Genomic DNA, 27,447 nt, shown 5'->3' on the forward strand with positions numbered 1-27,447 from the left:
AAATAGATAAATGGGAAAATGCTATGTAATCTCATCTCAATGATTGCGTTAGAGCTATGAAATGCGTAAAGCAAAGTCTGCAAAGGTCATTGCTAATCACTTTCAAATATTGACAAATATTGATCTACTTTAAACGTGGTCCCATTTTTGCTGACATCACGTTTCTTTCCTGTTTTAGACCATCATAGCTTAATGATTGATTTTCGTCTCAAATAATCTCAATTGTTACTGGATTTAAAATTCTAAAATTCTCATTTAGTGTTTTTCCTCCCTCTCCTGTAGGATGACGCCTCTCGGTCGAACCTGCTTGGTCTCCTCCCCGTTTCCTCACCCCGTCTCCAGAGTTCAGCAGCATACCGAGCGGTCCTGAGCTCTCGCCGTGACCCTCCCTGTTTGGCTGCCCGTCTGACATCCTGGGGAGGTGATGCGACGGTTTATCTACTGTAAGGTGGTGCTGACCACCTCTTTAGTGTGGGTGCTGGTGGACGTGTTCTTGCTGCTCTACTTCAGCGAGTGTAACAAATGTGATGACAGGAAAGACCGCTCGCTGCTCCCTGCCCTCCGAGGTGAGTTTGCGCCACTGCTGCTACAACCTTTCATTCACAGAATACATGTGATGTGATGGAGCGTTACGTTTTCAGGGGTACACTAAGGGCTTTATTCCCTCTCACTTTCCTTCTCCCTTTCTCTTAAAGTTTTGTCACATGTATTTCTATTGAAATATTCTGTCACACATAATACAACGGACATTAAGGAGACAAAGGGTTTTACAGCGAGCGAATTTTAATGCGGTAATGTAAAGGTAATGTGATTGGATTGGAATGGATTTCAAGAGCTTTAACTCGATGTTTAAGGGGAATGATGGGAGAAAATCAAGTCCAGTGCCATTTGATGTGCTGAAGGGAGTTAGTCCAAAACCACATAGAGAAATTATAGCTTTTTTTGAATATGTAACCTAAATGAGGTTTTTAATTTCTTTTCTTGAAACAAATCAAATTATGATCAGATCTTCATTAAACATATTTGAGTGTTTGTTCTGCAGAGAGAGACACTTGAGTTACTAAAATCATGCCCATATGTAAGGTTTTGCATGTTTTTGGTAATGACTACAAACTACTTTACATTTCTGTACATGCTGTTGCTACAGAAAACTGTTTATTTGCATTACAAAGGTAACAATATCATCGCGTGGTAATGCAGCTGCAAGTGCATGCTGATTTTCTCCGCATGTCCAGATGATGAAAAAGTAATTTTGACAAAAATAAATACAGACATGATGTTCACTGTTATGGATAACACATCTTGTGTAAATTAATTTTAATATTGTACTGGAACCAAGAGCACACAGATCTCTTCAAAAAAGGAATCGGAATTCATAAAACAATTACAACCTAAACAAAAATAGATGCAGCATTCATGTCAATAATTGGTAGCTGCCAAGCAATCGGTGTGGAGTATGTTTTGCAGTAGGTGAAGTGAGATCTCTCCGCTGATACAACTTTTGTGCTCAGACAGTCTCTGCTACAATAATGTCAGTGTAGAATTACATGAAATGGAGCTTTGATTTAGCCGATTTAGATTTAGAGAATAGGTTTCAACACTATTATCACAAACTGCATTTCATACTGTAGTCATGTATCAATCGAGAAAAGAGCTTTCAGAACACAAATTGTAGGATCATTGACACTGAGAACTCCAGCTGATAAGTGAGAGGAGAATTAACAGATAATTCCCTTATTTATGTTTTGGGTCTTTGCGTTACTGATCTTGTAGAAGCTACCTCTTGTTTGGCGTCAGTCAAACAATCTTGTGACTATAAGCTGCAGACTTGGAGAAAAAAAAACCGACAGCACAATCTTCATCATCTATTTCAAACACGCTTAACACGCTGAAGTTCACTGAGGGGCAAAACTTTGCCTGAAAGGTCAGAAAAACATGTTAAAAAGATCTGAAGAAATCTGTCATTTTTGATAGTCGTCAATAACATAAATAATGCATGATTCGTGGTTATTGATCTAAAAAATGTAAAAACGCTGGTATGATTGTTGGAGTTTTGTGGTGCAGTGAGTTTCTAGCAGCTTATCGTGATCGTCAAATGGGACTGATAAAGTTCCAGTTATCTCACCTGCTGTATAGTATGTACTGTGAGTTTAAAACGACCTCCGTGTGGGCGTTTGTGTGCGAATGTTTCCAAGATCAACCTACACAGTACCTCTTTAGCAGAGTTCACATCCTCACATGTCCTGCAGTAAGCGGGTTTCTAAGAAGCTTGCTAAGCTGCTTTTAGGGTTAGAATGAGGCAGAGCTGCCAGCTACTGAGACTGTTTACCTTACAAAAGTCTCTGTTACACTGGAGTTACTTTGCTCATAAAATAGCTTAGATAAGATCATATGAATGTTGAGAATTATTTCAGACGCTGGTTTTCCATTACACTGCCGGTGTTTCTTTTTTAGATTTATCTTGTGAATTTCAATCCTGTTTATTCAGCCCAACACTCTTAATCTGGAATTGCACTTTTTGATTGGAATTAATTTACTCCAATTTGATTATTTCTTAAGCTGTTCTGTTAGGCCTCGCTAATTACATTCAGTTAATGCTCAAATACTCAAGAAGTTACTATATTGTAGTAAATAATAGAGTTTTCATTCTGTCGGAGGCCCAAAGTAAATGGAATCATTAAGGCTGTATTATCAATGTTTTGGCCACGAGGGGTAAAAGAATTAAAATGTGACAAATGTCTAGACATGACACCTTATGAACCTGCAATGGCTGTATGGCAACATCACTGAAACTGTTTCTCATTTATCAACACAGCATCAACATTAACATTCATTTTTCTGTCATGTTTGTGGCCACCTGAGTAAAGTATGCGCATCTCTTACTCTTTTTCTTTTCAGCTGTTTTGTTTTCAGAGAAAAGGTCTTTGAAAAAAAATATCTGGCTGTGTGGCTGCTAAATGTTTGACTGATCACCAGTAATGTAACTTTGTTGGTGGCTTCATCTGTCTGCCAATTGTAAAAACTAGGAACATCTGTGGGTTGATCAGAGAGGCCGTTAGACCAAAACAATAAGATAGAAATGACGAGAAGTTCAGTAAAGCTAGAGGTGAGATCGGCCAGTAATTAATATGAAAAAATATCAAATCACTACTCAGGGTAATGTGAGTTTCACAAGCCTAGATTGTTTGCAGTCAGTTTCTACTCCACTTCATCCATTTTGGACAAGGGGTAAGTGATCCAGCGCTGGCCATTACCAGGTCACTCAAGTAGGCCCATTTTAGCTCACATCAGTGTTGTTAAGATTGACCATAATGAATTTTATGGCCAGTCACTGCTGTCTGTTGTGTTTATGGAAGATTTTACGTTTGCTTGACATATTCGGGTAAAGTTGCTTTGAGTGGTTTGTTAATACGTAAAGGAAAGGATGTCGCATAGACCCATGTAACCACAGACTCTTGTCTACAGCATAAATATGTTGTTCTGTTCTCTGTTCTGTTGTGCACCACACTCAGTCCTTCAGTTTTCTATGAAGTTTGACTGGTGAGAGATTAAAAATAAAAGAAAAGCAAAGGCTGACTTATCCTCACATTTAGGCACGGGTCAAGCCTAAAAAACGCTGGATGCTACATTCCCATTAATTAATAGTTTTCCTCAAATGGGTTGCAAACATCTTTCAAACTCCACGCTGACATTTCATATAAAACTTTATTTTAACAGAAAAGAGTGCCACATATGATATTTTTGGAAATGAAGTGTAATTCAGCGACGGTTGCTGCTTTCACTTGTTGTCTGTGGTGCAGCTCTGATGTAAATCACTGCATCTATGTTGCGTGTTGCTGTCTTTAGATACAGCATTACTACTAGGAAGTGTTGACGCTTGTCCATTAAAAACCATCGACACCCAGGAGAAACTTAGAATAGTGAGAACAAAAAAGACATTTTCTTTATCAAGTACATAATTTCTAGCACTCACTTGTCATGCTCATGCCCATAAAATAATCTCAAGTCGCTTGGATATCGCTGTGATTAGTTGGTACGCCATTCATTTGAACGTGATAACATAGGATTGCTTTTATGTTGCAATAGCCCAAGGAGCCAAGGTGAGAAGATCTCATTCTTGACAATACAGAGTGTGTTGTTACGTGAATTATTCTTTATAGACTTTGCTTTCCTTGCAGAGGAAGCCTACCATTTTCCAGGTACTCATACCTTTGCAGATATTAAACTAGCATGACTTCTGGTGCTAATTGCCTTCAATATTTATTCTTTCTTTGAGCATCCCTTCACTCGGTAGTCTTATAGAAAGATATAGTATGTTGAAGTTGGGGTGGAGGTGCACATCAAAGCAACGTACAAGTATTCTGCAGGCTGTTTGTTCCTTGCCCGCTGTGGTATTGTGTTCAACAGGAGTTTCTCTGATATGTAATGTAATGCCAGTTAGGTCTGACTCGCAGGCAGAAAGCAGAGTGGAGCAGGTGGACGTGTAGTACAGAGGAAGGAGAACGGATGAAGCTTGTGGTAGAGCCTCTACTGTTGCAACTTTTCCTGCAAAGTAAGTGAGAATAAGAAGAGCTGGAGGACAGTCTGCATGCAGATTAGTGTCCGAAACCACCGAGAGGGATCTGGACTCTTGCAAACAGGGATCACAGAGACCAGCTGAACCCTCACGAGATCTTTCGATAATGAACATATACCATATTTGTGTTTAGAGAGTCTTGAGTTGCACATGTATTGCTAATTTATCAGGATTACGAGTTCTTAAATCACATGGCGGACAGGTAGACATTGAGACATGTGGCACTTTATTTTTTGTCGATGCCGAAATATGAGTGATCGTGTCTCAGATGACTCATTACCTGCGAGTGTGAGGGGAACCTTTTCACCATCATAATTGCTTGGGATAAAGCTGCAGGCAGAGACGTTGAATGAGATTGATTGACCTGAGGACAGACAGAGCCACTGTTTTCTTCCCAGATGATCGGTCATCTTTTCTAATGAATGCTCTCTCTCGGGGCAAGAGTGTGTCGGTCTTAAAAATACCACAGAGAGTTTGATTCCTATGGCTCCTCTGATCTGTGTGTTGCTAAGCAAAAGCTGGTTGCTTTGAGTGTTTCTAGTCTTCATATTCGATCTGACTGTTTTTATTGTTTAAAATTATGTTGTAATGAGGGAGCTAACTTGTTAATTCAAGTATGTTGTAAGCACATAAAAGACATGTATATATACTTACTTTTTAATAAGAAAAATGATAAATATAGTGACATTTTTGTATACAGGGTGTATTACACTCTGTAAAATAAATATAAATAAATAAAGTTCAAGGCTTCATTGCAGGTAGGAAATCCAGGATGCATCAAGTGTAATATTTACCATCTTAGGTTAGTTTTAGTGTGTAAGCATGATATCATTTGCTAATCAGCACTAACACACAGCTGAGACTTATGGGAACATCATTAGTTTTGCAGGTATTAAATAACCATCTAACAAACCATAAACAGCTGTATTGGACAGTTAAGATAGATGAAAGGTAGCAGATGAAATCCAGGGATCACTAAAGTGCTTACAATGCATCCTGCGTGCCAAATGACGGCAAACCATCCACTCGTTGCTGAGACACGAAAGAAGAAAATGCCAACCTCATGATGGTGCAAGAGGGTAAGTGATGAAGGCTCGCCAAAGTCAGTAGGCTTCATCCTTTGGGGACCACAAATGTCTGTACAACATTTTATGGCAATCCGTGTGATAGTTGTAGAGGGATTTCAAGGATTAAACAGATTCAGTGGAGGAAAAAAAAAAAAGCTCCAGTAGCCTCTGCAGTTTATTTTGGCACAAATCGAAAAAAACATCTTGCTAATTTCTTCTTATATCTTATAACCATATTATTCTGACAAAATCACAGTTTTCTGTATCACATATGGGTTTAACCATGCTTGAAATGTATTAATTTTATAACATTCAAGTTGTAACAGAGAGACCAGAAGTGCAGCGGTAAACTGGGAATGACAGTTTGCCTTGTTATTTCAAGGCCTGAGGACTGTCTCCTACAAAACTCACAAAGTATTCTGCTCTCTAAAGGTTGTTCAGATTTGACAGTACGGTTCCACCATTAGTAGTTATCCATTTTCATAGTCCAGTTAAAATACTGTTCATATGATTTGACATAAATAATGTATATGATTAGTTTTGTCATGTTGAGATGGAGGCAACCAAAGTAGATTCATTTCCTGAAAATGTATTATCAGTGTTTTCCTATACCTGTAGACAGATGGTTTGGAGAGGCTGAGCTTGATGGACACTTTGTTGAATCATCTAGCTTAGCTCTGGAGCTGTGTCCATCAGATTTAAACGGAGAGTGTCAGCAGCCCCATTAAGAAATGAGCAGGGACAGTTCACAATCCAGCAGACACCAGCCCGTCTCCACGAGGGGTCGGAGGGAATCCTCTTAACCTGGGACCGTGCAGCTAATGTGAACTGTGCGTCCCCCTTTCATGGAAATCACTGCCTCTGCTCTGAGACAGAGCCCAGACACAAGTTCATGGGCGGTTATTTACCTTTGAAGCGAGCTGACTGTGCAGCGTTGCTGATGTTTTGCAGGCATTTGACTGTGGTAATTCTAGAAAGGATTGCTTTCACGCTACTTTTTCATTTATTAATACGTTTCCAGCAAATCTCTGAATTCAAAACCTCCCTAATAGATTAAATTAAAATTAAATATAGCTGCCAGACTTTGCAGTGCTTAATACCCATTCAGCCCAAGCCACAGCAAGCAGGAGAGAGCTTAAACAGAGCGCCTGCACTGTCTGTGTATTAAATGTCTTACACATTCACTGATGTGTGAAGACACATATTTTCTCCAGCCTTTAACAGTGTAAGCGAGAACGTCAGCAGCTTTTCTTTTATGTGCAGTGCTTTTAAGGGGAATATGACATACTGATCATATGTGCACATCCTGCACACATTGCCCTTAAAACACGTAACACCAGTTCATGCTCTGACTTTTTACTGGTATAGAAAATTACACTTTACAGGGTGTGCAGAAATAGAACTAGCTTGCTTTGCTGCACTCTCCTCTGCCTTAAGGGACAAATAATAAACCCGATGTCTGTGATGTGCACTATTGAATCTCACAATGGCCCAGTGTTTTAAGTACAAAAGGGAACATTCAGAATTTATCTCCATTTAACACCATTTGCCATGGACTAATTTAGAGTGGAAAGGATTAGAAACCCACTTTTTTCTCAGAACAGAAGAGTATATATTGAAGTGCATACATATTTGTGTTCTTTTTACCATTCTCCCACATTGTAGCTTAATTCGTAGTCAAACCAGAACTACATCTATGGTCTTTTTATTTACTTTGTTCACCATCACTACTTTTGAGTTATTGAAAAGCCACCTTAACTCTTTTTTTCCACCAGGTAGAGCAGGCCGCACAGCCAACAGGCTGGGGTCAGCGAGGTTAGGACTCATTACTCTCACTTCCATTTAGAGAGGAGATGTGGAGCTTTTGTAATTTAGTGGGCTTTTATAACATAGCAGTTTTTCTCATAATGTTTCCTTAACAGAAATGGGCTATACAGTAGTCCCTCACTATAACGCGGTTCACCTTTCGCGGCCTCGCTGTTTCACGGATTTTTTTTAGTGCAATTTTGCATGCTTTTTTTTTTTACAGTGTATGAACGTGCATTGTGTTCTGCGTCCTGATTGGCTAAGGGACTGTAGACCAATGTCAATCTCCTCCGTGCCGTGTCTCTGTACCGTACAGAATGCGTTCGGCTTGCCAAATTTACATAAATGTTCAATCGCTAGCAGTGTGACTTTTAAGTGCTGCCTGTTTGCAAGACAAACAAACAAGTCAAACAAGAGATAAATGTGAGAAAATGTTAATGCCTGTCTGAGAAAAGTGTATAAACTGTATGGTGAGGGGTTTTACAGCCTTAAAATATATAGAATAATTGTAAAAAATAAAGCTGACTACTTCGCGGATTTCGCCTATTGCGGGTTATTTTTAGAACGTAACCCCCGCAGTAAACGAGGGACCACTGTATATACAAAGGGATTTATTTTACTAAATGGCTGACATTAATTTCTCACCCCCTTCACAATGGGTTTGATTTCTCTTCATGTACCCTGTTGTTTTGCCTCTGTTTTGTTCCAGCGGTGATATCTCGGAGCCATGAGGGTCCGGGGGAGATGGGCAAGGCGGTGAACATCCCCAAGAACGACCAGGAGAAAATGAAAGAGCTCTTCAAGATAAACCAGTTCAATCTGATGGCCAGCGACATGATTGCCCTGAACAGGAGCCTGCCGGATGTGAGGCTGGATGGGTGCGTAAGCTTGTGTGTCTTCCAGATGCAGGCTGTGAATCACACTATTGACACTTTAACACCTACACACATGCATCCACGTTCTAGCAGACCAGTATAACACAGTCCTTACACAGACCCTGCTCCTCCGCTGCCTGCAAACTTTACTACCTTTGATACCCATCACACGTTACAAGGCACTATGGTTACTTTATAAAAAAGCTGACATTTCGACTGAATTCTTTCTGCGGTCTTACTTCAGATATCGCTTTTGGTTTTTCACTCCTTAACTTGTGCGGTCTTTTATGCCGGGTTTCACAAGAAAACACTCCAGTATTCAGACAAATGTGTTCGATGGCTCAGCAAGGCAGGAGGGACTCTTCCTCTTGTCAAAAAGCTCTTAACAGGGTTACAGACACTGACTGTTTCTGCTGATGAAATTGTCTAAATTATCAAAGCAACATTATTCCGATGATTAAAATCATTGTTTGTTCAGTCCATTAGTTTTCATTTCTATTAATAACATGATCTGATGTGAAAAGGCTTCTCTAATTGTGGGCACTGTTTCAATGTAGAATCCATCAGATCCCTCAAGTGTGTACATTAGGCCTGACATTTGAATAGGAGTAGGGTTTTGTTTACTGTCATTCAAGATCCACTTGAGCACTTAATGAAAAGCCAAAGAGCGATTTGTGTGAAACATGAGCGCATTTGTCTCAGGCTGCTGATATACAAAGGCATTCACCTCTAGTGGAGACATTATCCAAGTGATTCATGTTGGAATATTCCAACATGACTTCTCCACAGCACTTCCATTAGCAGATGCTGAAGGCTCCCCCTAGTCAGATACATCATGAGAAATTGGCCACAAGAATGAGTTTTTTCACAGATACGTTCTGTAGTTTTTCTTGCCTATTCTTGTCTGTTTGAAGAAAATGCCAACGAAGGACGTTTACAATATAGAGATGCAAATTTAAGGATCATTTGCTCTGCATAGTGCAAAAGAAGACCCATATTGCTGAGAAAAAGCGAGCAACGAGCTGATTGCAGCTCCAGTTTTTCTTGTCCATTACGGCTCACTCCTTCTCTCAATATAAATATTACAGCAGCTTTATTACACAACACAGCTTAGCCTTGCAAAATTTCACCAGCTGTGTGATGAAAATTACCCAGAGCCACGCAGAATTGCCAGTCTTTGCCTTTGAAGGGCAAATACATTTTGTCTGGAAGGCAACCTCCTGGCCTGGTTGTGTCAGTCAGCGCTGCCACCTTGACTAGACAGGACTGAACTTGCAATGCTGTCTGCTCCGATGGCTTTTTTTTTGTCACCCTCCGTCATCTCCCACTACCCCCCCCTCCCCCCCCTCCCCATGGCTGTCCACCTCCACTTCAGTAATGCAGCTCATTCGTTATTCAACGTCAACCACTACGGCATCGTCCCAAGTTTGCCACATTCTCGCTCTTTGGCTCTGACAGACATCACGTCAAGCCAAGGACACACTGACATAGCTGTGTTTACTTTTTCTACTTTCTCTCTGGAGATATTTGTCAGTAAATCTCCAGTGACAATGTTTTTTCACTGACGGCAGCATTGGATAACAGCAGGACAAACTCAGATTCTCTTCTCAGACACATTTTGTTGAATATAATGAGCTGTGGGCATAGAGAACCACCGTGACTGCAGTTTGGAAACAACACTGGTTAGGTTTAGTTACTGTATCTGGATACAAAAATTGTGTTCAGGTATTACGTTAACAGCGATTAAGCTCACTTAACTGCTACTGATGATTTCATTTTCAATTTTCCACTTTCTTTTTGTAGAATTAATAAATAATTTAGTCTATAAAATGTCAAAGCTAATGAATTAGATCAAATAGTATGTATTTAAAACATCCATGTGCAATTGAAATATTAAACACCTGAGAAGCTCTGACGAGCAAATGTTTGAGATTATATGTAATGGTTAAAGTTAGTTAATTGTTATTTCAATGATCTATTAGTGATGTAAAGTAGTCTAAATGTGGGTGGTTCCCAGCGTGGATCGTGGGACCCCCACAAGGGGTCCTGAACTGAATCTATTTGGATTTTTCTCTTTTGTGAAATACTTCAAAGTTTGACCTGTACAGATTTCTAAAAGTTGTTCAAATTAAATAATCTGCCACCTAACTTTCCTTAATTTTACCGTACTGATGTACTGATTGTTGCTCCACCAGCTGTAAGACCAAGGTGTATCCGGACGACCTGCCAAACACCAGCATCGTGATTGTGTTTCACAACGAGGCGTGGAGCACGCTGCTGCGGACGGTCCACAGCGTCATCAATCGCTCTCCCAGACACTTACTCGTTGAGATCATTCTAGTCGACGATGCCAGCGAGCGAGGTTGGTTGTCTGCGCTATAGATAATAAGCAGCTGACAAAAATACAATATCTAATATCCGACACAGACATGTGCTGAACACTGTAGTCAAGGATACAGGAGGAAAATCACTTGATTGATTCTCTGCATGTGCACTCTTTCTGAAATGTCTGTTGTTTTGTGGCAGACTTCCTGAAGAAGAAGCTGGAGAACTATGTGCGGACTCTGGAGGTGCCGGTGAGGATCCTGAGGATGGAGCAGCGTTCAGGTCTGATCAGAGCCAGGCTGAGGGGAGCAGCCGCCACCAAAGGTCAGGTCATCACCTTCCTGGACGCTCACTGCGAGTGTACTGTCGGCTGGCTGGAGCCCCTGCTGTCGCGCATCAAAGAGGACAGGTAGGAGCCAAGATGGACCACACCAGATGATTCAAATTTAACGTTGATATTTAAGTGTAATATTGACTGGATTGTACTTTTTAGGAGCAGTCGCTACAGTGCTTATGAGCCACTTATTGTCAATCATTTCAATCTTTTGTCTATTCAGTCCTGAAACATGCTTTATTAATACTGGTATTATCACATTTCACTGGTGTTGCATCATTGGGTGCTTTAGCCAAAGCTCTATCTGAATATTGATGAATACGCTGTTTGAGCCTGACTCTGCTGATAGGAAAAGATAATCATTTTGCATCGTCTGCTTCTGCTGCTGCCTCAGAGGAAAGGCTAGATCCAATTACTGTAGCTCTCTTTATGTCTTAACTCCACAACTGATGCTAGTAGACGCTGGCAAAATCGAGATCAAAGTGGACAAGGACGTGTTTTCTAGGTACAAAAGCTACAGCGGACAGATGTTTAAGGCGTTTGTTTGTTTTGCAGTGGGTGCTTTTTTCATCTTAGAGTGTTTGTACAGATATTTAAGCCAAATGTGTTGATTCAAAATGAATATTAATCTTTTATTTCAGGCTTTTACTTGCATGGCAAAAATAAATAAACAGAGGGTGCATCTGCTGTGTCTGTGAGAGTGACCCTAAGAGATGGACGGGTTGATAATGATTCTCCTGCGATCCATCTCTTATCTGAGGTCAGGCACATCAATTTTCCCCCAGGAAGAAATCAGTATCATATGACTCAGCATATTATATTAGGGAGCCATTACACCTTTACTGAATGCTGCTGCACATTTATCGATGTCCAGAAGTATGGGCGCAGACTGATGAGACGGTGCAGAAAGTACACAGTACGTTCACGAGGAATTCACACGATTGATGGGGGCTGAGAGGGCTGGTTGACATAAAAAAAAAAAAAAAAACTCCTCGCACAATGCATGTAAAAAGCCCTTTTGTAATTACAGCATGCATGATATTATAATATCATAATGATACAATTACACTTAAACCAGCTGACACTTGTGTCACCAGAGCTTAAAGAGTGACAAAGAAGATTTATTGACAAACGCATGATAGAAGATCTAAAATCTTTGAAGTATATTTATATATTTATATGGGTAAAAATGTATGATATGACAGGAACATTCCCTGGATGGAGTGAAGAGTAATGGTGAGAGTTGAACTGTCGCTGAGCGTCATTTGAAATTTAAAAGAAAAGAATAATATCGAAATATTTTGCTAATGCAAAGGTGAATGAAAGTGCTTGCAATGGTCATAAGCACAATGAATATTCCAGCCTGGTCCTTTTTGGTCAAGATACCAAAATATACTGCTTACAAACAAAACTAGTAGTATTGTTTCTCTTACAGTAGTTATGGAATTGTACTTCTACCTCTGTGATAGCATGTACAACAATTGACAAATGCTTTAAAGCTGTTTTGATGTTGCAACAGCTGTTCTAAGCTTTTTGGGGATGTTCCTCTGCAGTCACTGCAAGAAAACAGTAATCAGATATAGCAGCTAAACTACAGAAGGTAATATGGAAACGATTCCAGTTACCAATTACGCAAAAAGAGTCAAAAATGGCTAATATTCACTGAATCTAGCCTCTAAAATGTGAAGATTGGCTGCTGTTATTCGTTGACTTTTCATAGAGTTCATGAATAATTGATTTTAAAATATTATTCATTGGGAAAAAAAAAAAAAAAAAAATCAGAGGATAGGCGGTTTGATCCCGGCTCCTCCTGTCAGCATGTCAAAGTGTCTTTGGGCCAGACACTGAACCCCACATTGCTCCAGATGGTTGACCAGCACTTTGCATGATAGCCTGCTGCCTTGGGTGTGCGTGTGTGTGTGTGACTGTGTGTGTGTGTGTGTCTGTGCGTGCGCGTGTGTGTGTGTGTGTGTGTGTGTGTGTGTGTGTGTGTGTGTGTGTGAATAGGAGAATGAGAGACAAAAATTATGAAACACTTTGGTTGAAAGACCTGATTTGTGATTTATTTTGTGATTAGTTGTGATGGTAAAATTAAAATGATCACCACACCTTTACTCATGTATCGTAGCTTTTGAATCTTTGGATTTTACTGTTTTATTTGTCTCAGCACTGAATCTTACACTTCACTTCTTGTGTTTTTCAGGACAGCAGTGGTGTGCCCCATCATCGATGTCATCAGCGACGAGACGTTTGAATACATGGCAGGCTCAGATATGACTTACGGTGGATTCAATTGGAAGCTGAACTTTCGCTGGTACCCTGTTCCCCAGCGGGAGATGGATCGACGCAAGGGGGACAGAACACTTCCTGTCAGGTGCTCAAAAAAATTTCTTCCTCCTCTGAAGCGAAATCTAGATCATTTTTTCAGGGGAATGTGTGACTGACTTTCAACTTGTGTGATGTCTTTTGATTAAGAATTAACAGAGAGGAGGCCAAATCACACAAAAAGGTGAAGGTGCACTTCTTTTTAAGTTGAAACAGATGTCAGGTCTCAGTTTCACACCTGAGCTGAGAATGGGTTTATCTGTGCTGGCAGCAGGCTGCAGACATGACATGGTTAGTTATATTTCTTCACAAGAACTCGTCTTATGAAAAGTGCCGTTTTTATCTGCAGATAGAAATAGATCCTTTTCCTCTGTGTATTGTATCCAACGGATGCAAGCAACTTCCTAAACAGCATCCTGATAGTTCTCTGTGCTTTGTTGAAGTCTAAGTATGCATGAGCCCATTTAATTCAAAAATAGAAAAATAGGAACTGTCTTTTTTTGGCCACAGAAAACTTGGCACAATTTGTCATCCGTATGCAAATCACTCCGAGCAACAAACAGTATCCTTAATTAAGGGCCGACTACAGCATAGAATGAATTAAAAGATAAAAGCAATTACTCCTCTAAGGCTTTGTTTCAAATTGGGAAACAAATTGGTCTTTTATTATATTCTGAGTGTTCCTCAAAGTTACACTGAGGTACTAATAATACGGCACAAAGAGACATAATATTCCAAAGGGATTTTTTGTGGCCTTTTGTCTTAATTTGGCACTTGTCTCTTGCAGGACTCCCACCATGGCAGGAGGATTATTCTCTATAGACAAAACATACTTTGAAGAAATAGGAAGCTACGATCCAGGGATGGACATCTGGGGAGGAGAGAACCTGGAAATGTCTTTTAGAGTGAGTGGCAGACCGGATAGGATGCTGTCATGATGTTATCATATCACCAGAGTTGTTGTTCACTCCCTTTGTTGCATCCACATTTCCCCCACATGCACCTTGTCTTGTCTTGTCATTTGAAGGATAACTGCAGTATTTTTAAACCTGGGTTTGAAATGATGGGTAGGTATAAATACGGTTGGAATCGGTCCAATACATCGCCTCAGCTGGTAGTTGAGAACGGGTGGCCAATGCGCTGTAATGGCTGTAATGTAATCCCTTGGGGCAGTTGTGCCAAATCAAAGTACGTTCACTTGTTTTAGCCACGTTCACAGGCTCAGGTTGTTAGTCGACGTGTCTGACAACAGAAAGCATCCCTACAGAGACAGGCTTGTAAGATCCTTTTTTGCTTAACCAGAAACAGCTGTTACATTGCGCTATTCAAACCTACCAGACTCCACTGACAAAAATAATAATTTAACCTCGAGGAACACACGAGTGGCTGGCCTACTGCTGCTTTGAGTGGTTATTTTGTTTGTCTTATTGTGTGCTACACAAATACTGCGTTGGATCTGAACGAACCCTTTACAAAAGTCACACAATAATACAAACAATCGAACTGATTGAGACCGCGGCAGACCAGCAACTCCTGTGTAAAATCACTATTTTTGTCAACAGGGTCATGTGGCTTTGACTGGAATACTATTATGGCTATTTCTGGTTAAACAACAAGGATCTTACAGGTCTATTTCTGTAGGGATCCTTTCTGTAATGTCGTCAGGCACTTTGAATAACAATCTGAGTCTGTCGGTGGCAAAAACACTTTAACTGGACGTATTTTGATCTGGTGCAGTTGCCCTAAAGGATTACATTACAGCCATTGTAGCTCATTTGCTGCCCGTTCTCAGCTGCCAGCAGACGTGATCTGCCAGACAAACTCCAGAAGTTTTTGTACCTGCTAGTCATTTCATACCCAAAATGTAAAAATATGGTCTAAGTTAAAAATCCCATAGTTATCCTGTAAGATTCAAGGGAGAAATTTAAAAAAATGCAAAGAAACAGGAATCTTGGAGTGTCATATGAAGCAACTTCAGTTTCCAGTGACAGTGGCAGAGCTGGATCGCTGCTGTAGTTGATATTCACACTTATTGTGTGATGTGATGTTCTGTCCAAATAAGTTCAGATTACAAGCACTGTTGTTGTTTTCCCGCAAGACAAAACCAATTAAGAAATGTGAAATGTTAGTTTCTACATGAGCAGCACGGTGGTGCGGTTTTTAGCACCGTTGCCTCACAGCAAGAGGGTTTGCGTTTTGGACCTTGAGCCTTTCTGCGTGGGGTTTGCATGTTCCCCCTGTGCTTGCGTGGGTTCTCTCTGGTTACTCCAGCTTCGTCCCACAGTCCAAAGACGTCCAGGTTAAATGGTGACTAAATTGTCTGTAGGTGTGAGTGTGAGCGTGAGTGGTTGTCTGTCTCTATGTGTCAGCCCTGTGATTGACTGGAGTCCAGGGTGTACCCCGCCTCTCGCCCAAAGTCAGCTGGGATTGGCTCCAGCCCCCTGCGACCCTTAAAGATGGGTGATGTACACAATTGATGGAAGTGTCTAGATGTTTGACAAGTATCTGGACATGCACAACAAAGCTCTGATCAGACTGTGTACACATCAGTCAGAAAACACTTTCTAAGTGTGTTTCACTGCTCAGACACGTACATGAGCCATTTGTAATATTAGCTTATTTATTTGCATTTATTAAAGATTTACTTGTAAATTCATTATTTAGTAATCCACATAATCATATAGAAGGTCTCTAAATATATATTTTTTAAATGTGTTTAATCTATTTTTACTGCTTTAGGGGAAAAAGAGAAGGTGTAAGAGGTGTATAGCTCTCATCAAAATGTCGTTTCTGCCCATCGCACTGACTCTGATTTGCAGCTTTACACATGACTGAGTGGAAATGACACCTTTAGACAATAAGACATGCTTAGTGCTGAAAGACAACAGGCAGCAGTGACAAGGAGAAATGTTCTAAATAAATATGTCCAGGCGTCCTGCCATCCTGGAGCTATAAGAGGCAGGTTAAAAGGGAAATATATGGAGTCCGATCAAAATGACCCAACAGTCTACACCTCTCTAAAACAAATGAATGTTTATAGTGTATAGCTACGGTATTACATTGACACACTGTTCATTCTCAACAGGAAGTCCGGTAGCTGCTCTCCACAGTTTAGCTTATAACACTGTTATCATGAATTGTTTTTAGTTATGAAGGCTTGGAAAGTTAGTTAATCTAATGGATAATCCTGCGTTGTCAATCAGCGTTATATGGCTAACTTGTTAACTATTGCATCACATCATACATAATCATTTCTAATCAATGCTTCAGAGTACAATTTTGCAATTTTGTGTCCCAGGCCCCTCCTGACTCCTGACTCGTCTTCAGTCTGCCTTTGATACTTCCAAATAGCACTACTTCATCACAGACTAATATTGAATGCAGAAAAGACCATGAAGTACATGGTATTCTCCACCTCCACCAGTGACTCTGACTATCCTGCCATTAAAACTTTTAAGGGCAACCATGTCACTCCTGCTGAGTCATACAAATACTTGGCAGGAATTTGGCTTGACAGCAGGCTGTCGTTTAAGACTCATTAAAAATCAGAACTAGGCTTTTTGTACATGACTAAATGATGTCTGTCTTTTTCCAACTGTAAAACTATCGTACAGTCAAACATGTCCTTGACTATGGACAGACATTGCCATGCTGCCCCATCAACTCTGCAGCAGTCACACCCTTTGTGTCATCGTGCCTTTCACCTTATCACAAGTGGCAATTTCTATACTCACTCATTGTACCTGAAGGTTGGATGGGCTTCCTTACAGGCAAGAAGAAACAGCCATCTCATGTTATTCATTGATAAAGCTTTATTGTTGTAGCTTCCAAACTACCTCACATCTGTTCTCATATTCATTATTCACACATTTTATCTAATAACTACAGTAGATGATGCAGTAACTACCTACCTAGATATCCCTCACCTACGCACTAAGTTTAGCAGAGGTGCTTTCAGGAATGAACTACAATCTGCCCTCAAACTACAGTCACATATTTACCTTGGAAATAGAAAGCCTGATGTCCTCTATGTTTCCTGTAACTGTGTCATGCAACATGTTGTGAATGTTGCTTGTTCTTAGGTGTCTCTTGCAAATCAGGTGTTAATCTCAATGTAACCCAGTCTCAATGTGAAAGATAAATAGATAGATTAAATGAATAAATAAATAGAAATAAAAATGGTAGTGTTAAATACCACATCGCTTACTTACCAAGCATATTTAAACATCAACAACTCAAACATATTTAATGATGCATGGCAGGAGTGTTATCACTGAACCTGTGGTGAGCAGCCATCAGACTCCATGCGTCCATAGATGTACAGTATAAATCTTACATTAGACGGTGCGTATATATCTGTAGATGTAACGCTATGTGATCACATTTAATGATGCTCTCAAATCTCCGCTTATCTCAGCTCTGAAACAGAGAGAGCCATCTGATTGGCTACAGATAATTCTCTGTTGGGGGAAAAAAACATGCATTTGTAAATTGAGCCGTGTCAGGTGTGTCTCAACAAACCCAAACACACAAAGTTCAACTGTTTGTAAATAAATATAACACAATCCAAAGATGCTTTTGATGAAAATTGTTTTAAATACATACATTTGTGGACGTCTGCATCAGAAATACATCTGTGAACTTTTTTTCTTAATACGACTGACTGACATTGTTTGTCTGTCCACAAGTGTGTGTAGGATGGTCTCCTGATTCCCTGCATAAGCCTCCTCTGGAAGTCTCCTTGCTTGCAGTATTAAGAGCACTGCAATGTCCTTATTGATGACAGATTTGATCAATTTCTGCGTTACCTGAGGATCAAGGAGATGGCATTCACCCAATGTTGTATCCTTTTGTCTTGACTGTATGCGTCTGCCTTAATGCCACATATTCTATAAAACTACATTGTCTGCAGATCTGGCAGTGTGGCGGCTCATTGGAAATCATAACATGTTCGCACGTGGGCCATGTTTTCCGGAAGGCCACCCCATACAGCTTCCCTGGAGGAACAGGCCAAGTCATCAACAAAAACAACAGGCGCCTGGCGGAAGTGTGGATGGATGATTTCAAAGATTTTTTTTATATCATATCACCAGGTACAGAGCTGTGGTGCCACTAATATGACCACTAATATGACTGTCTTTCTCTCTCTGTTGTCAGCTTTGCTAAATAAGCATGAATTCTGCATGTTTTAAAAGTTTCAAAGAATACGTAGTTCAGTCAGCAGTTTATTAGATGTTTTATTCATTGTGCTCTGTTTAAAAGCAGATATGAACAATCCTCATAACCAGCCCCCTTTGTGCTACTTATGTGCTCGCTCATATTACATTTAGCAAATTGGTTTGAAAAGGAAAGACTTCTTTCATTCTCTTGCAGGGTCTTTTATCTTGCTAATTTATTGATTTATATTTTTCCTTTTACTCTGTCTTACATTGGAATCTAATGCTGCGCTTGCCATCTCCAAACTGGAATCAGGTAATTCTTACTTCCAGACACACTTTTAGTGCTCCTCCAAACTCTTATTCAGAAATTTGTCAAAGATGGTCATATGGATTGCCCCCTCCGGGTTGGGAGTGAGTTGCTGCCACAAGAGAGGGAGTTTAAGTATCTCAGGGTCTTGTTCACGAGTGAGGGTAAAACGACAGACAGATTGGTGCAGCAGCAGCAGCAGTGCGGGCTGCGGTCCATTGTGGCGAAGAGGGACAAGGGTTGGACTACTTTCCCTCACCTCACCCTCACCTCACCCTCACCTGTGGTCATGAGCTCTGGGTGATGACGGAGATTGCGGATACAAGCAGCCGAAATGATTTTCCTCCATAGGGTGTCTGGGCTCAGCCTTAGAGATAGGGTGAGGGGCTCGGAGTAGAGCTGCCACTCCTCCACGTCGAAAGGAGCCAGTTGAGGTGGTTGGGACATGTGGTCAGGACGCCTCCAGGGCGCCTGCCTTTGGAGGTTTACTTCCCGCCGGGCGGAGACATATCTCATAGAGCGTCAGGATCCCACAGGAGGAGCTGGAAAGGGTTGCTCAGGAGAAGGACGTCTGGAGTGCCCTGCTTGACCTTTCTCCACCGCAAACCGACCCCGGATAAGCAGAAGATAATTGATGGATGGATGGATGGTCTTGTCTCCAACAGACCTCAAACACACACGGAGAGTCTAGAACAATACAACCGTACGGATTGAGAGATGAGTACCCTCCATCTGTCGTAGTAATTTAGTAATGTGATTACCCTTTAGCAGACAGCAGTGTCCCGGAAATCTCCAGTTAAGTGTTTTAGATGCCAGCCAACCTATAAGGGATCATCCATAATCTGCCGATCTTATGGCACAAATTGTGACCTTTTCCTCCACTCAGTCAGACAGGAATCTCCACAGGCAGGTGTGCAGACAGAGCCGGGCTTGTGATGGATGAGCCTTTCTGCGTATTGTGGCCCCACAATGACTGTCTGTTCCTGCAGGACATTAGGGAGAATGATCTGGGCCACGCTGCTGCCAGACCTCACTTATTGGCACAGAGGAGCACAGTATGTTGCTCAGGCTGAGTTTGGGAGTGGCATCTAGTGATCCTATTAAAAGTGCATCTCCCTCCTCGTCCCTCGGCACTGGTGATTTCAAGATCAAAGAGGCTATTCATCATCTGCAACATGTGATGCTCAGACCCTACACAGAGAGAGAGAGAGAAAAAGGGGGAAATGAAGAGCCAGGGGAGGAAGAGTGGCTGGCCTTCCGCTCACAGCTTTTATCTGCCAACTTGAAATCTCTATTCCACAGATTAAAGTATAAGACGTTTTTGGTATTACGGAAGGTGCTGTTTACATTGTGTGGCTCGTGCTTGATGCATAAATATACAGCAACGTAGGTAGGCCTGACATGTTGGCTCGCTTTTGGAGATTGTTTTTCTGTTTTCCCTTATTGCAATCGTGCTCTTTCATGATAATATCTATGGTATCTACATGCAAGCTATGAGGCACTCTGGGGAGAAACCATCTGCCTAATATGTTTGTAAGTGTCTGTGCCCAGTCGCTGTCTAATCCTTCCTCAGTCTTGAGTTGCATCAAGGCTGATACATCATGCAGTTTCCATTTGGCTGAAATGAGACACATGGCACACAGTATTCCACAATTGTTGCATTTGTGCATTTCTGAAGGAGATGCCTTATCAGTAGCGTTACACCACGTGTATTAATGGGATTTGTCTTAGTTTCCTCACGCTTTTTGCAGAAATTAAGTAATTTATGCATCACTAAGTAGGAAATCCTTCCATGAGCACCCACACAGCTCATATTTTCAAGGGCTTTTGTTTATAAAGGGTCCCCCTGGTGTTTAGTTTTGGTGGTGCAAGAAAATAGGACTGTCCTCCTATTTTCAGAACAAAAACATATGAATACCAACACAATTACCGGCTGATGATGTTCAGTGATGCATATGGCTGAATCCTTGTCCTGACATTTTGTCTGCAGGCGTGATGCGGGTGGACTACGGAGACGTTTCTTCGCGTAAAGCCCTCCGCGAGGCCTTGAAGTGCAAACCATTTTCCTGGTATCTAGAGAACGTCTACCCAGATTCCCAGATCCCAAGAAGATACTACTCACTTGGTGAAGTATGGGCTCCCTCGTACTCTGATCTCCCATAATGCAGCAGATACACCGCCTCCCTGTGCATTCAGTCAGATATGTCCTTGTAGCTTCTCGGTTGTGTTTTCAGAAAGACAATATCGCTGCGAGATAAATCAGAAAATCTCAGGATCCAGCAAAGCCTGAACGAAATGAGATAAAAAGAAACATCCCCAACTGTTCCTATTGAACGTGTGTGATAAACAAACATGGGGATGCTCGTGCAGTCAGTATTGATCCCCCTCACATGTTTACACAGTTATGCTATGAATGCTGGGTAGGTGAGATAAGGCTCACTGTGTTGTACACAGCAAGCAAAAATGAATTTTAAAGTACGAGAAAAAAGTGCGAATATCAGTCAGAATCTCTCTCAGACCAGATTGTTAACTGCTAACTAGCAAGTCGTGCATCATGAAAATATTTAAAATGTGAAAATGTGCCGAATGATTACTTTAACAGGCAGAGATGGAGCATACAAAGTAGTTCCTTTTAGGAATTAAAAAGGGAATTGTGGGAACTGTGTGATAATTTGCAGCTAAGGCGTGAGAACTCATAGTTAATTGTAAGATAGCAGAAGTTCAAGTTCCTTTTATTGGTTTGTCCCCCCTAAAAAGATTTTTTTTTTTATTTCAAGTGTCCTGAAATTGCCTCTTGATGCCCGTGGCTGCGTGTCGACAGCAGTGCAGCATGGGGTAAAGTCAGCGCTGACATGCAGTGCGCTGTCTGCACGATAGACTGAGGCCATTTCAAAGTAATGTCAGTTGAAGAACTCACGGTGAAATGAGCTTGTAATCCTCCAACATTCATACAGCTGAGGATGAGAGGATTTTTTTTTTCCCATCTCTGCTGCTCTGCTGTACTGCAACACAAGCTGGTTCGCTCTCTCTCTCTTTCTCTCTTTTTAGCCACTGCAGCACCTCAGCTGCCATCTTCCTCCAAACCAGACTTCTCCTGACTGATTCTCATCCTCCATAACACACAGTCAGCCTTTCTTTAACAGCTGGAACCATTAGGTTTTATATCACTTAATTATGGACGCCGTTCTGCTCCTGCATGACGGGCATAATAAGATGCTTAGGCGACATATAGAGCCAGCTCAGCTTTAGCTCTGTGAATGTATGAGTTCATTAGAAAGCTGAGTTGACCGTAAAGTCTGTAGAAGCCGTGACAGCAGGGGTTACTCAGCGTGTGCTGTCAAATCTCGTATCCATTTCCACTTTAAAAGTGAAGACAATGAATAGAATTGGGATTTACATAACTTGGTTGCACAATATCTGTCATATACACAGGGCTGTAACTGTTTGAATTATTGATTAGTCTGCAGATCATTTTGCCAATGCATCCCTTTGCCTAGAACGTGTCTAAAAAATGGTGAGAATGTATTTTCTAGAGCTTAAGGTGGCATCTTCAAATGTCTTGTTTTCTCCGACAAACTGTCCAAATCCCAAAAATATTTATTCACAATTGTATATGACAAAAAAAAGAACCCAGAAAATGGTAACATATAAAATAGTAACTACTGTTAATTGAGTGTAATGGCGAAAGATCTCAGGATACTGAAACAGTAGCAGCAAGAAAAGTGCACTCAGTAGGGTGTAGATCTTTTCTGGGCGATCACGCCTGGAGCTCCACTATGGGAAAGACTATGTGATGGGGGACCAGACTTCAGCGCAACAGCTGTTAACACTTATAAGTCCAGAAGGCAGCAAAGATAACCGAAACAGATGTGTTTATATCATATCATGTGTAATTTTAGTGGATCAGAACATATCGGGTATGGGATTAAGCTGCAGATGGTCTCAAAATGAGACCACTTGGATGTCAGTATTTGGGCCGTGGCAAAGTTTAACATGTGGCCTGCAGCAGACTAGGTAAGGCCTGTTTTTAGCGTGGCCAAATGGCTTTTGCTCGGTGATTTCAAACTGAAGCAGTTGTTGATGACTTGGGGCCCCTGCCTACCCAGTGGGGAGTCAGCAGTCAATGACAGGATAAAAGAGTCAATGAAATGGGTTTTTCACAAAATTGTGACCATGGGAAGTGGTTCAGCTTACAGGAATGAATGTGCACAAAAATTATTTTGCTGATCGGTGCGGTAGTTTGACAGATTAGCCACGGATACACACACAACTAAATGCATGATCCCCTCCAGACTTACGCCCGACAGAGATAATATAGAAGAGGACTGTCATGAACACTGACTGAAAAAAAGGGGGTTCGAAAAGTCACTGCAGCACCATGATGAGTTTTTAATGAGAGATATTGAGGAGGACTTGATTGGCTCCTGCATTGAAAATAACATGATTTGTTTTGTTGTGTGGACCTGCAGCCTGACTACTCTCAAGTAATACATACATTATGTGGCTTATACCCTGGAATCATTAAAGTATATTGTTATACTTCGTAGTGTTTGCATCATAAAAACGTCAAAATACAAGATTTGCAAAGCTTTGACCATATTCTAAAATATATGTTTCAAGTTGTGAAAGTTGAGCGATTAGGCTGCTTGTTGGTATGAGATGAGAGTTGATGTAAAATTTGGGTTCAAGTAACTCCTTTAATTCTGATCCCTGCTTGTAGATCAGAAATGTTGAGACCAACCAGTGTGTGGACAACATGGGAAGGAAGGAGAACGAGAAAGTCGGCTTTTTCAACTGTCATGGCATGGGTGGAAACCAGGTGAGAGGAAAACAAACTATCTACACACGGTGTCCTATAAACACTAACTGGAAACATGTATTTTAGAAATCTAGTACTGTACTGTAGTACTGTAAAAGCAGAATAAATGCGTCTCTTTTAAAACGACGTTGAACCAGCCGAGCCTTTAATACTTCTTTATTTTGGATTCATGAGTCTTGGGATTTTGTCTTTGCTAGCAAGCTTCAGCTCAATCAGGTTGGACTCAAAGTGTGTGAATTGCCAACATTTAAGTAAATCCACGGATTTTCAATACAACTCAAGTTTGGGTTTTGGCCAAGTTTTTCTTTCTCGTTCTTAAGTCCATCATTGATTTGGCTCCAGGCTGGGGTTCATTTGTAGATGTTTGGTGCCAAGAGTATTTATACTCTTGAGAGTTATACTCTTTTAAGAGTATACAAGTATTTTGTATTTTGGTCTAATTATTGTTCCCTCTGTCCATAACAAGTGTTATATGGTACTGTATGTAGACAGAATCTCAATGTAATCCTAAAAATAAAGCACTAAAAATACCTGCCATAGTACAGAATCTAGCTCTGATTCTGGCTCACAACGCAACAGAAATCACCAACTATTGATCGAATTTTAAGTCATGAATAAATATGTGCAAATCATTCACATACTGTTTCACTTTCAAATAAAATCGTAGTTTACATTTCTTGATTGCAAAATGAATGATGTTGCCGTTTCGGATGTTTTTCATGGGCTGAGTGAGACATCTTGTTTCCAGGTGTTCTCATACACAGCGGATAAAGAAATTAGGACAGACGACCTCTGTCTGGACGTCTCCCGCCTCAACGGACCTGTCGTCATGCTCAAGTGTCACCACATGAAGGGCAATCAGATGTTTGAGTACGATGCTGAGGTAGGATCCGTTTCACAAAGTAGCCAAATAACCGGGCTGCAGGCGGCCTTTCTTTTCTATTGAAAACGACTTTGGTGAGATGCTGATTGACTGTATTAGTATGTGCCATGAGGAGATTGCCATGTAGTGGTGCACATGGCGGATTCAGGTAGTACAAAGTGGGAAATTGAGTACCTGCTTGCTGCCACCAGATGGTGCTGTATGTCAGTTTTTCAGCAGCTTAGAAGTCGAGCTGCTGCACCAGCTGTGTCTTTACTCTCATGCTCTCTCCTTTCACATAGTTTGTTGGCAAGTGGGAATATGATTTTGAGGTAAGCTTTTGAAGTCATCGCCTCTGAATATTTCCTCATAGTTTGAGCCCCGTGCTTCCAGTTTCGTGATATCCTATAACACTGTGTAGCCTGTGGGGTGTCAGTGGTTATTAGAGTAGATCATTCATATGTTGATGTGAACACAGTACAAGTATGATGTCAAATCTTTAAAGGATCCTAATGCGGTTTTTTTTTTTTTAGAAATAATTATATTTATTTACTCATCACAGGATGTAGCTGGTGGTGCTGTTGAATTGGACTGCATTACACAGAGGTGTTTCTGTTATTTAATCTACCATCATTGAAATAAATGGGGTGGACAGATATTGCTAGCAGTCAACATTAATCTACCGTATCTGCCACTTAAAAATCAAACAAGAAATGGCTGAATCATTCACAGCATTGACAGGACAAACATTCAACTTGATGACCAAAAAGCAAATAACCCAATCCCAATGCGTCTCTATGTTGTGCGGTACATTACAGACCTTATGGCCTGTAAAACACACTCAGGCAAGACGCTGTAAAATTTAGACTCCCTACAAATATGTTAGTAAGTCAGAGTGTATTCATTCCTGGTTGCACCAAAGTGAAAACTTTATATAACTGTTAGAACTGTTAGATAAAGGACAAAGCCAAAACAGTGCACATTAAGCAGCAGAGTTTGATTTTACTTCATGTTGCTGGTTATGCAAACTGCAATATTCTTGAAATATCAATATTCAATCAAATGCAGAAACCAATTTTTCAGGCTCTGAAATGGAAAACGGAGACATTTCGAATCTCACGGGAGAACAAAAATATCCTGTTGACTCAGAGTACATTATAGATTATACAACTCAGAAAGCATCTTTTATATTAAGAATTTATGCATTTTTGTTTCAACCAGTGGGAGACAGAAAAGAGTGCAGTGAATAACATGTTATCTGTCAGTGATTGAGCTGTCCTGTCGCTGACACGTTGATATGGAAAAGTGAGGAAGCCTAGAGGCCTTTCCATCAAGCACAGAACAAACCCAAGGAGAAATCCTTTCATTACACTTTGTTCTCTGGGTGCATTCTTAATATGAAAAAATTGAATAATTCATAAACGAAGAGGACTGGTCTCTGTTGTAAACAGCGTTGGGGTTTCACCGCTGTCGGTGGCCGAGGTTATTTTTAGCCCAAGTGTGACAGACGGGGTCTGAGTCTCTGAATCCAGGGTGGCGATAATACCATTAACATTGCATCTGATCACCGGTTTCACTTCACTACCAGACTTATACATATTTCCACTGTATTCATTTAAAGCCATGACGGCCTTCTTTCTTTCTCACCTGCTCTGCTGTTTCAGCAGGAAATAATCTGTGTTTACTCTGCAGTTCTTCCAACAATCACTTATGAGTTCCATGCATTGTGGCACTTATTCCCCCGAGTCTCACTCACACAGATAGTTTTAGTAGAAATGGACTCAGTTTTCCCGTCATCCAGCTGTACTTCGGTGCACACCTGAAGTTTAATGTTGGTGTAGCAGAGACAAATAGTTTCATTATTACAGTTTTCCGGATGAGAGTTGTCGGGTTGTCTCAGCCACAAAGATAGATAGGTCAGCTGCCAGAATTTAAAACGGTGATCCTCAGTGTGTGCTAATTCACTCCTGGACAGGTGTGAATTAAGAAAATGCAAAGAGCCAAATTTCAAACCTTTTCAAATTCCTGACACAATCACCGCATCAATAATGGAAACAAAACATCCTGAAAATGAGGCAATAATTCTAATAGGTAAGATTTATATAGTGCCTTTGTAGAAACTCAAGGGCGCTTTACACAGTACGAAATATATTTAAAAATCAACATAAAAAAAAAATGGAACAAATAAATGTCATTTTTATTCTGTAACATAATATTCTGGGTGATATCAACAAAAGAGGTTTAAAAAATGGGAGATCAGACCGTAACCAGTAACTGATGATAACACTGACTAACTAATCTTTTATAGTGTAAAAATCCATTTCTTTTGATTAAGCTTTTCATTTATTTTCATCTGTATCATACAGATTTTCAAAAACATTGTTTGTCTCATTTTAATCAGTTCTTTATGTGGTAATTGTCCAAGGTGAAGTTTGGTGTTAACATTTTCTTCCCCTTTTTTCCTGGTTGTTACATTGTGTGGCTTTAGTTTAAGCATGTGCTGTTTTATATTGTGTGTCTGGTGCCTGACGCAGATCCATCAAGTCAACAATTTAAAAAAAAAATATTTCATAATGCAGCATTATCAAATCAAGCGCTATTTAAAGGCCAGTTTTTACGGGTGTTACCAGGTGTTAAATAAACAACACACCTTTTCTATTAGCATCAGCTGTCATTGATAAATCACCACCATTATTAAACTGGAACAGTTGGCTGTGAAGACCAGATGGATTCATTTAACATTTACTGATGACTCGCAGACTTACCTTCACTACCATCTGTCCCTTTCACTCCCGGCTCGCCGCAGAAGCACACCTTCCTCCACATCATCACCCAGTCATGTCTGACCATCAGCCGTCTGGAGGACGGCACCTACGGTCCCACGGTGGAGTACTGTAACAACAGCCCCGTACAGGCCTGGGTCCTGCGCAACTACACACGCCTGGAGGTCGCTAGACGCCTCTACTTCAGTCAAACTGATTATTTTCTCTAA

At 40.7% G+C, this 27,447-nt stretch overlaps 1 protein-coding gene across 1 annotated transcript; it reads left to right on the plus strand.

The window, feature by feature from the left end:
- Window positions 1-424: 424 nt before the first annotated feature.
- Window positions 425-27,447, plus strand: galnt13 (polypeptide N-acetylgalactosaminyltransferase 13). Its single transcript, XM_070838250.1, has 12 exons — window positions 425-566; window positions 8,159-8,327; window positions 10,520-10,686; window positions 10,851-11,058; window positions 13,187-13,357; window positions 14,096-14,213; window positions 18,221-18,401; window positions 20,765-20,904; window positions 23,495-23,593; window positions 24,342-24,476; window positions 24,758-24,787; window positions 27,262-27,447. The coding sequence occupies exons 1-12, from the start codon at window positions 425-427 to the stop codon at window positions 27,445-27,447; spliced, it is 1,746 nt and encodes a 581-aa protein (XP_070694351.1).

This window comes from Pempheris klunzingeri, chromosome 10, assembly GCF_042242105.1.
Source record: "Pempheris klunzingeri isolate RE-2024b chromosome 10, fPemKlu1.hap1, whole genome shotgun sequence".
NCBI classification, from domain to species: domain Eukaryota; kingdom Metazoa; phylum Chordata; class Actinopteri; order Acropomatiformes; family Pempheridae; genus Pempheris; species Pempheris klunzingeri.